The sequence below is a fragment of the Bidens hawaiensis genome, unplaced genomic scaffold (assembly GCF_021521415.1).
Source record: "Bidens hawaiensis isolate Kalapana, Puna unplaced genomic scaffold, B.hawaiensis_p1.1 tig00059189_1, whole genome shotgun sequence".
NCBI lineage: Eukaryota > Viridiplantae > Streptophyta > Magnoliopsida > Asterales > Asteraceae > Bidens > Bidens hawaiensis.
Window position 1 is genome coordinate 43,117 of NW_027500674.1, and position 11,216 is coordinate 54,332.

General features: G+C 35.8%; 1 protein-coding gene and 1 long non-coding RNA gene across 2 annotated transcripts; one reads left to right on the forward strand and one right to left on the reverse strand.

The window, feature by feature from the left end:
- Window positions 1–5,838: 5,838 nt before the first annotated feature.
- Window positions 5,839–6,714, reverse strand: LOC143602590 (uncharacterized). The gene is made up of 3 exons (XR_013147873.1): window positions 6,677–6,714; window positions 6,172–6,283; window positions 5,839–6,029 (listed from the first exon to the last, which is right to left on the reverse strand). It is a non-coding gene; the product is annotated as an uncharacterized LOC143602590 (long non-coding RNA).
- Window positions 6,715–9,536: 2,822 nt separating this feature from the next.
- Window positions 9,537–10,589, forward strand: LOC143602588 (uncharacterized). Its single transcript, XM_077079646.1, has one exon. It carries the CDS (start codon window positions 9,537–9,539, stop codon window positions 10,587–10,589), a length of 1,053 nt encoding a protein of 350 aa, XP_076935761.1.
- The last annotated feature ends 627 nt before the right edge of the window (window positions 10,590–11,216 follow it).

The following is an 11,216-nucleotide window of genomic DNA, read 5'->3' on the forward strand; positions in this document are numbered from 1 at the left end:
TACAAATAAAAATAATAATGATATCAAACATTACAAGCCCTCAAAGTGGTAAGGTATAGCCGTCCTAGAAGATATGGCAATTCTTTTCATCTCTTCAACTTTACAACTTTCCTAGGGTTTGTGAGCAAAGTAGAAAAGGCACCATAAACAATACCATATGCAATCTCCATGAAGATATTAGTGGACTCAAAAGGTAGTTCACATAAATTGAGAATAAGGTTTTGGTTCATAAGATAAATATTAAAAATACCAATAGCAAACATAAGATAAAAGTGAAACAATCCAAGTAGTTAGTAAGATAGCAAGACATTAATAGACCCTCAACGAACGGTATTATTTTAAAATAATGTTACGCCCGACATGTCATCTTCAGATACGGTGAGTGTTGTCGTTGGTAGAAACATGTTTTTCCCTGGTGCTCCCCGATAGCTATCTCAGCGTCAATCATGTTACACTTGAACTTGAACGCTTTGCATATTAGCCTTGTTCCCTTAATTTTGATGTTGGTCACTTGATAAAGTGTCAGTTTAATTTCTTATTTATATAATATGAATATAAACTAATGAGTTATTATTATAATTTGTATGTGTGTAAGAGTGGTTAATAGTCCACGAAGAGAACTTGGCATGCAACCGTGTTATAACACATTTACTTGGAATTAATGTTCATAACTCCATGCAGATTAGAAAGAATATATATTTGATCATTCCTAACCCAATCCACCCAAATGGCCCATCCATGTTCACCCATGGACAATCACAATTCGAGTTTTATTCACACACATGCTACATCATCAAAAATTAAAATTTATAGTGTCACCATATTCATGATACTTTTATCATATTTAGTTAGAAAAATAGTCAAATTTTATTATTGATATTTCTAAGACAATTTAGTTAGTGTAAAATAGTTAGTGTAAAGTGATGTAATGATGTGATTTAGAAAATATACTGCTTTTTTTATATTCAATTAAATCTACACAACATTAACAATAAGGTTTTGATTCATAAAATAAATATTAAAAATATCAATAACATAAGATATAAGTGAAACAATATAGGTAGTTAGTAAAATAGCAATACCGGAATAATTTTAAAATAAGCTCAGCAAACGGTATTATTTCAAAAGCAACGTTACGCCTGACATGTCGTCTGCAAATACGGTGAGTGTGATACTTTAGTAGAAACACTCTTTTTCCTTGGTGTTCCCGATAGCTATCTTAGTGTCAATCGCGTTACGTTTGAATGCCTTGCATATAGTCTTGTTCCTTTGTCTATGACGTTTTATGGGGTAATGTTTCTTAGCAACATGATAGGACATCTGATTTTTAACCATAGTTTAGTTGTGTTTGAAGTGGGTGTGGGTGTTGCTAACTGTCACACCCTCAAAATCTACTAACGGAGTTTTATCGTCAGAGGGTGTGAACTAACAGGATCGGAATCATCAGTTATAATCAAACCATAAAAACGTTTAAATGAAAATAAGTGCGGAAGCGTAAAACCATAGAGAACAATGTTACGTCACGCAGGACGGTTTAAAACCAATGATAACAGTTAAAAGTAAGTTTGCATGGTTAAAAGTTTTTCAAGCAATGCATGTTCCTAAACCGCGCGCCCGCCTCGGCTACCTGAGAATAACATACTAAAAGTGTCAACACAAGGTTGGTGAGTTCACAAGTAATATAAAAATAAATCGTTTAGCGTTTGCGTTTAGCGTTACAGCGTTACAGCGTTTTGCGTTACAGCGTTACAGCGTTTTGCGTTACAGCGTTACAGCGTTTTGCGTTACCAGATAGTGTTATGTCAAATTATATATCGATAGGTAGCTAGTCTATACAACAAGTATTACTAAGTGTTCGACACCGAAGCTGACTCGTTTATTAAGTGCCTTGTCACCAGGTCCTCCAGACCATGGTACGTGTTAGCCAAAATTACACCCGCTCGACCTCCAGTCGAGTTTAGCGTTGGGTGGGGTTTGTCAAACCCAGTAGTACTACTCAACAGTGACTCGCTATTCAAAATATTAACCGGTTCGATGTGTAGGACTTCAAATGTTTCGTTTGCCACTTAGCCTTTACAAGTGATATATAATTTATAACAAAATCTTAAATGCGTTGTGGAGTATGTTATCTCCCCCAAGTGAAAAGCGTTTGAAAACAGTTTAAAGAGGGGAAAGTGAAACTCACTGTTTGCGAAGAATTTCCCAAATTAAATCACCAAGATGCGCGTCACAGAAAAACTCTCTCTAGCGTTCTAAAACAACAAAGAGATTTTTCTAAGTGTCGGAATATTATCGAGTCTCTAGACCCGGCACATAATACCTAAGCACATAACATGTTTCGTGTTTCGTTTGTGAATTGTGTGTGACTTTAACATGTGTATTTGTGACACATTACATGTGTAAGCAATCATATACGTGTCATGTATTCATAAAGTACATCACTAGCAATTATTCCCCGTAAGGGCATTTTGGTCAAATCATGACAATTAACTAGCCATTATTCTCCATAAGGGCAATTTGGTCAAATTATGACAATCAATTAGCAGTTATTCCCCGCAAGGGCATTTTAGTCAAAACACGACAATTATCTTGCAATCATTCCCCTCAAGGGCAATTTGGTCAAAACACGATAATAAATTAGCAAGTATCATATTTCATGCATTTTCACAAAACTCAGCAGCTAGTTTCACCGAGACAGAAATTCTACTTAAAAGATTATACTATTCCACCAATCATAGCATCTCAATTAATTTAACAACAATCATCACAGAAGCATATATGTCTTAGGTTTCCAGAACATATTTTATTATATTTTTATTCCACATAGTTTTCTCACAATCATCAAATCATTACAGGAAACTCATAACAGTCAAATTCATGCGCAACAGAATGTTATTTGCAATTCCCGTTAAAAGAAAAATCCATAAATGCAAGACTACTTGGGTTAGGTTCCTAACTCAATAAGTCAACTTCCAGAAGTGGAACCAACCCAATTGGTCTCGTAGTTCATGAGATATAACATTTACAAAACAACCTAACAGCAGGTCTAACAGCTCAGCTTTGCACAACGTTTTTGTAAAATCATAAAAGTTAACTTCTACTTGTCCAAAAATTACAAATTTATGCTTTATAGAAACTAGACTCAACCTAGTTTACATTAGTACCAATAATCTCAACCAATTTCACGTTTACACTTCGTTACAGTCACTTAAACATCATATACACATTCTGTCCAGAAACTGTTTGCATCCAAACTCAACATAATAACAATCTATGAACTATCATGCATTCATATAACCCTCTAGACTCCACAAACACCATCCATGCACATCAATTACCCATTACATACATGATTAGGGTTTTTGTTTGAACTCAAATCATAGACACAACAATCAACATGTAACAACATCCAAACTAGTTATCAAATCATCAATTAATCAACAACAATCATATTAACTACATATACATATAGAATCGGCAGCTAGGGTTTAAAATTAACCCAACAAACATCAAAATCAAGTAATAAGAATGTATAGGATAATCAATTATACCTTCCTAGCACATAATTCTTCAATCAAAGCTTGAAATTGATGGTGTATTTGTGTGTGTATGTCGATGGCAGCCAAGGGAGCAAAGGGAATGGGGGCTGATCGGTTTTGAGTGGGGAAAGAAAAGAATAGTTAGGGTTTAGTTAATGATGTATTTATAAACATAACATGTTACATTCAAGTCCCTCCACTTCTAAGTATTACTTTTCTAGCCTAACTAACTTGTTTACATCTTGAGTTAACGTTTATAATCATGTTATCACATAACACATAAGTCTAACACATAATTATCACATAATTACTGTTTTGACGTTTTTCGTTTATTCATCAATCGTTTGCGTCAACTCGTTTGTGTTTCAGTGCAAATCCCGAAAGACTACGCATGTAGTAAGTGTTAAGCGTCATTTAAACCCTAGTTTAAATGTAATGAAGTGTGCGTTATAGATTCAATGATCTTTAAGTTTGAATTGACGGAGTTGAGTTAACGGAGTTAACCTGAAATTGACGATTGTCACACTAACAACCAACAATGTTATTTTTGTTAATAAAAACAAACTGTATAAATTGTAGTTTAATCCTATGAGTAATGAAATATGTTATGAGTGTACCGGGGTCTGGTCCTTTTGGACATTTTGATAATGAATCCTTTCTTGAAGCAGAACTCGTGTTAGTGTTGCTTAGTGGTGTATGAGTTTTACTTTTGTCATGGAGCATTCTTGGTGCGGGTTTTCTCATTTCATTAGTATCTTATCAAATATGTGTATCAAAATGATGTATATACATATTTAAGATGTAAGGGGAGAATGGTCACTCATGGGTATTACTCATGCATCAGTCAATCATGTATTGTCACCTCATTTCTACTCTTAATTACCCATAAACCACAAAATTACTGGCAACACCTACCCACAAGTAGCCTAAAACTTTATTAATTCATTTTAATTCTTCAATGGCCAACAATGAATCAATTTTGTGTGGCAAACATTTTTCATGAAATGAAGTCACGCACCTCACCCTCATTAGGTGAGGTGGTGTTGTCATGTTATTTGAAACCCATTCACTCTATCTATATGGGTGCCTCGTCCTCTCTAATAGCACATTTACTTGCAATTAATGTTCATGACTCCATGAAGATTAGAAATAATATATATTTGATCATTCCAACCCCAATCCTCCCAAACGACCCATCCATGTTCACCCATGGTCAAAATTCGAGTTCTATTCACACACATACTGGACAAATCGGTTAGTGTGATTATATCAAGGTGCAATTTCATATATACCCTTACAAATATTAAAAATATCATATATACCCATGCAAAACTAAAAATATCATATATGCCCTTACATAGTTATTAATATATCATTTCATTAAAAAATTTAAAAAATGACCATAGTACTCTTGTTTGATTAGAAGTGATAACATGTTTTATAGTGTAGACCATTTGATGCGATAAATCTTCGAATGGTTTGCAATTTTGAAGTAGTGACGAGAGACGATTTGGTTGTCGTTAAAGGTGAGAAACATCAATTAAAATTAAAATAATAACATACGGTATAAACACATTATCTAATAGAAAGGGGTATAATGGTATATTCGTTAAAATGGGCATAAATAAAAATTAAAATTTCTAAAAAATATCGGTAAAAATGGTCATTTATTAAATTGTTATTAACTAACAGAGGTATATATGATACTTTAATTATGTTACCCACCATACCCGGTATTCACATATAATGCTAAAAATATTGAATAGGGTAGCCCGAATAGTGGTGCTTGTGCCTGTTGTATTTGTGAAGTGCGCGAGAGGCAATGTTTCTTTATAACATTCTGAAAGTGTTGATGGAATTAACAATGCGCATACTTGTGAGCAGAGTGGTAGTGGAATGTTGACTACAAAGAGTGGCTAGGAATAATATGGGAGTTAACTTGAAATAAGGCTAGTGATGGTGTTTGTGAAATCGAAAGTGTCATTGAATGGATGCATCAATGGGTATTAATTGGCAAGTTGATGGAAAGTGGGTTTCATTTCGTGAATATACTAATACTAGTAAGAGTGCCCGCGCGTTGCGACGGGGACACATTTTTTGTTTAGTTATTATCGGCTCCTTGTGTTACCGACATCTTCAATTGTAAAACATTTCTATTAATGAAAGAAAACAAGCAAAAAAAGTAAAGTCTAAGATCAAAAGAGGTAAAAACAACCCTGCATCAACCAAATACTTATTTCATTAATGACTATAAAGATGGTCTTTGAGAATCATTTCTATTACACAACTGATACTGTTTATTCTTTGGTTGTTACTCTTGCAGTCGAAAAACTAATTTGCCTAGACAACCCACAGATGCCATTCCATTAGTTGACTCCATATACCCACTTTTATTGGTTGCTTGTGTAATTATTCAACTCCTCTGGTTTCAACCATAACTCGATTTCATCCTTGGCGGTTTCTGGACCGTCGCTTCCATGGATGATGTTCCTACAAACCACAACATATATAGTGATCATCAACTCATCATACTACAAGTCACGTAACATTTTGACTTATATCAAATTAAAACTCATGTATTTTGTAAGAAAACTGTTATAAATGGGCAAATAGTTTGCTGATCTGTTTGTACCTTCCTACAACAACAGCCAAATCACCCCTGATGGTTCCTGGTTCTGATTTTTGTGGATTAGTGGCTCCAATAAGTTTACGCCCGTATTAATCATGCCTTCTCTTTCCCATACCTGCATTAATGATTGATCAGAATAAGCGATTTCGATGCATATATAAGAAATATATATAACTTGGTTTAACTAATTACCATTGCAAATTGGCAAGAACAGGACCAGAGCTAAGGAAGTCACAAAGCCCATTAAAATGGTCTGTCCTTAAGATCATGGTAGTGCTTCTGAACAAAAGGATTTTGTAGGGGTTACAAGTTTAATATCCACAAGTTTGAATCATTTACGTTCAAACCGAGCTATGATCTCTGAAATATGCCAAAAGAAGACGTTATACTTAATAAGAAACTGTTTAAAATTTAAAATCAAGAGAAGACACAAAAAAGAAACTCTCTTCTTATTTATAGTTGTAACTAAAAAGTCTAAAATGCATGTAAATAATGGTGGTTAGATTACCAGTCCTCTTTGCACACCATCTGGCTTGATACCAATGAAAGTGCGCTCCAACTGCACAAGAAATAAAAGGTATCATCATCATCATATATCAAGAGAACAGTAAAAGAATGTAATACCTCTGCTGCATTTGCTTCTTGTTCTTGAAGCATGTATGCTATTAAGAAATTAAAACAAAACAAATCAAAAGACTTCACAAAGTTCCAGTTAAATAGTGATGCACAAATGTCCAAAAACAAAAATCGACATCGGGTAATTTGTTCAAATAATAACATTATAGAACAAAGTAAAAACCTGCAGCAGGGAGTGCAAATGCTCCAGCAATTCATTAGCTAGATGCGCTACCAGTATGATCACGCCCAAAAGAAGCAGGTGGTAGCAAGAATCCTATAGATGAAACTGTTGCAGCCGAAGCAACAGCCGACCGTCCTACAAATGAAAGAATAATAATATGAAAATCACGTCAAAAAACTTCCTTGCGCCGTCATTAAACATGGTTGCTTGAATTTGAGTTCCCCGGAAATATAAACGTATTGATATGTTTGTGGTTTTAAATAATAAAATATATAATATATAATATATGTAATTTATATCATATAGGTAGCAGAATGCAAGCTTACATCTTCATCAGTCAGTTCAACATTAAAAAGGCAGCCCTCGCCTCGTGCGTTCTTGTAATAGCGCATTGTCCCTTTAGACGTGACACGGACTTTAATGGTCCAGTTTCCTTGATACGGGTTCAACGAAGCGAGTGGGTGTACATTCCTGGTATGTGACATGTCTATTCCTGGTGCGATCCTGCGATACGTGTTGAATACAAACACGTTTAAAACAACGAAAAGGACCTTACCGAAACAAAACCAAAAACCAAAAAACTTAAAACGAAACCTTGTTTATTCTCGGGTGGAAGGTGGTTTTAAAAATTTAGATGTAAATGGGTTAACGGGCCAACCCATTTGTTTGCAAACACTTAAACTCGAACCCGACCAGTTTTTTTAACCAAAAACCTAAAAACTTAAAACGAAACCTTGTTTATTCTCGGTTGGAAAGCGGTTTTAAAAATTTAGATGTAAACGGGTTAACGGGCCAACCCATTTGTTTGCAAACACTTAAACTAGAACCCGACCAGTTTTTTAACCAAAAACAAAAAACCAAAAACCAAAAAACTTAAAACGAAACCTTGTTTATTCTTGGTTGGAAGGCGGTTTTAAAAAAAATGTAAACGGGTTAACGGGCCAACCCATTTGTTTGCAAACACTTAAACTCGAACCCGGCCAGTTTTTTTAACCAAAAACAAAAAACCAAAAACCAAAAAACTTAAAACGAAACCGTGTTTATTCTCGGTTGGAAGGCGGTTTTAAAATTTTAGATTTAAACGGGTTAACGGGCCAACCCATTTGTTTGCAAACACATAAACTCGAAACCGACCTGTTTTTTTTAACAGGCCATGTAAGCTGGCCAGGAAGCTGGTTTTTTTTGCTTCGGGGTTGGATTGTGTTCCGTGCCAACCCATTTGTTTGAAAACACTTAAACTCGAACCCGACCAGGTTTTTTAACCGAAAACCAAAAACAAAAAACCAAAAAAGTTAAAACGAAACCTTGTTTATTCTCGGTTAGAAGGTGGTTTTATAAATTTAGATTTAAACGGGTTAACGGGCCACAACCTATTTGTTTGCAAACACCTAAACTCGAAACCGACCTGTTTTTTTAAAAAGTTAAAACGAAACATTGTTTATTCTTGGTTAGAAGGTGGTTTTAAAAATTTAGATTTAAACGGGTTGACGGGCCAACCCATTTGTTTGCAAACACCTAAACTCGAAACCGACCTGTTTTTTAAAAACTTAAAACGAAACCTTGTTTATTCTCGGTTAGAAGGTGGTTTTAAAAATTCAGATTTAAACGGGTTAGCGGGCCAACCCATTTGGCAGTCAACCCGACCTATTTCAAACAGCGTAATAGTAATACAAAATCTAATTCCAATGATTAAACTTATTAAACGAACCTGCCAATTCAGGTTTGAGAAATTGATTGAAAACTAATATTTATATTTATAAACAAAAAAAAAATAAAATCCCAGTCCTTATTTAACAAACTAACATTTTTGGTTTTCTTAACTAATATTTTACAAAATAGAAAAAAAAATACACTCAAGAAATAGACTAACAGATAAGTAAGATGTTTTAAAAATGTTTGATTTGTATGCAAACGCTTAAACTCGAACCTGGCCTGTTTTTTAATGGGCAATGTTAGGTGACCCCCCTTTTTTTTTTGCTTCGGGGTTAATGTTATCAAAATACCAAATACATGCCTGCACTAACAAGTATAGTTAAAAATCTTTCCTTCTGAAATTGTTACTTTGATAATGCAAAACACACAAATTATCACGACATTAACCTCATAAGTTGTAATTATGAGTCACTGTTTATGTAGATTGGTATTGTTTCTTACGTTCACATTTTTAAAATAAATTGTCATTATTTTCTACGTACTCATGTTAAGATCAAAATGTATTAATAATAAATGATAATGTTGGTTAGTGTTGAGAGATTTTCCAGGGGATAAACGTTGGAAAGAAAGACCAGGAATAAAGAGGAGCTCCTGTTGAATAGGAGTTTAGTTAATTTCTTTTCAGTATTTAAACGTTTCATTTGTTTTAGTTTATCATCACTTTTCAATTTCAAATTAGTCGATAAAATCTGTAAAGCACGACTCAATCATTCAATAATACAGAAATCATTCGACACCTTGTTTTCCTGTTCTTTATTTGTTTATTGCTGTGCCATCTGATCCAAATCTAACATTTGGTATCAGAGGCTTCAAGTTCTGATCCATTCATATGCCTAAATACCTACGTTTAAACACCATGAACGCTCTTACAAACCCTAATTCTTCAAAAGACAGTTCCGTCTCGTTTGAATGCCCGATCCTCACTCCTACTAATTACAATACCTGGTCGATAAAGATGGAAGCAATCATGGATGCCCACGGATTGTGGGATGCGGTGGGGTTGTTGACGAGAAGATGTCAAAGCAGGCTCGTGCTTTTATTTTCCATCTTATCGCAGGCTGCGAAGAAAAAGACAGCCAAGGAAGTGTGGGATTCGTTGAAGTCCCGCTATGTAGGTGCTGAGAGAGTGCAGAAGGCCCGGTTACGTAGTTTGAAAAGTGAATTCGAAGGACTGCAGATGAAAGACGGCGAGTCCATCGATGAATATGCTGGAAAGTTGTCCAGTATGGTATCAAAGTTCAATACTGTCGGAGCATCGTTAGATGATGAGGAGTTGGTTCGTAAGTTATTTGACATTGTGCCAGAGAGGTTCATCAATCTGGTCGCGTCAATTGAACAAAGTTCAGATGTTGAATCGATGCCGTTTGAAGAAGCGATAGCGCATTTGAAGGCATATGAAGATAGAATTAGATTACGCCAAGCCAAACAATCGAGTGAAAGCAATTTGCTGTTCACAAAGGTTGATGCTTCGAACCGTTCAAAGGGGCAAGGCAAGGATCAATTCACTAGTCAGAAGTCGGGTGGACGAGGAAAATCTGACCGGGGTGGTCAGAGTGGTTTTCGTGGACGTGGTCGCGGTAGGGGTAACCGTGGCGGACATGCAGGAAACCAAGATCAAAGAAGCAGGTCGAGGAACAAGGATAAATGGCATATTGAATGTTTCAATTGCCATGAACTTGGGCACTACGCATCTGAGTGTAAAGAACCAAAAGAAAAGAGGGAAGAAGTGAATTTGGCTCAAGCAAATGAAGACGAACCGGCTCTTTACTTGACTGTACATGGTGAAGACACGTCTTCTATGGTTCTGTTGAATGAAGATCGAGTAATTCCGAGAGCCGGTGACAACAAAGATGTATGGTATGCTGATAATGGTGCAAGCAACCATATGACGGGAAGAATTCTTTGCTGAATTAGACTGCAAAGTGACAGGCCAAGTCAGATTCGGTGATGGGTCAAAAGTACAGATTGAAGGGAAGTGTCCTCTAATTTTTTAAAGTAAGACTGGTGAACACACACTTATCCCGGATGTGTACTACATCCCGGCCCTCACCAGCAACATCTTGAGTTTGGGGCAGTTAACAGAAGAAGGTTATGATGTTCACATGAAGGGCAACACGTTGAAGCTATATGATGATCATGAACGGCTCATAATGAAGATTCAAAGGTCAGTTAATCGGTTGTATAAAATCAGTCTGAAGGTTGCAAAACCGGTTTGTTTGGCAGCACATGTGCATAATGAGGCCTGGTTATGGCATGCAAGGATGGGGCATGCTAATTTTACTATATTGGAATCGATGGCTCGGAGTGAGCTAGTAACCGGAATGCCACGTATTTCACACCCAACACAAGTGTGTGAAGGGTGTTTGGTGGCAAAGCAGACTCGAAAATCAGTCCCAAAAGAAGCAAAGTGGAGGGCGAGTGAACCTCTTGGATTAGTTCATGCGGACCTTTGCGGTCCAATAACTCCACACACGGCATGAGGTAACCGGTATTTTCTCTTAATTGCTGATGATTTACCAGGTATATGTGGGTGCAT

What these genes read in the sequence shown, in the direction of transcription:
- LOC143602588 (XM_077079646.1), top strand. Translation starts at nt 9,537, where the DNA reads ATGAACGCTCTTACAAACCCTAATTCTTCAAAAGACAGTTCCGTCTCG.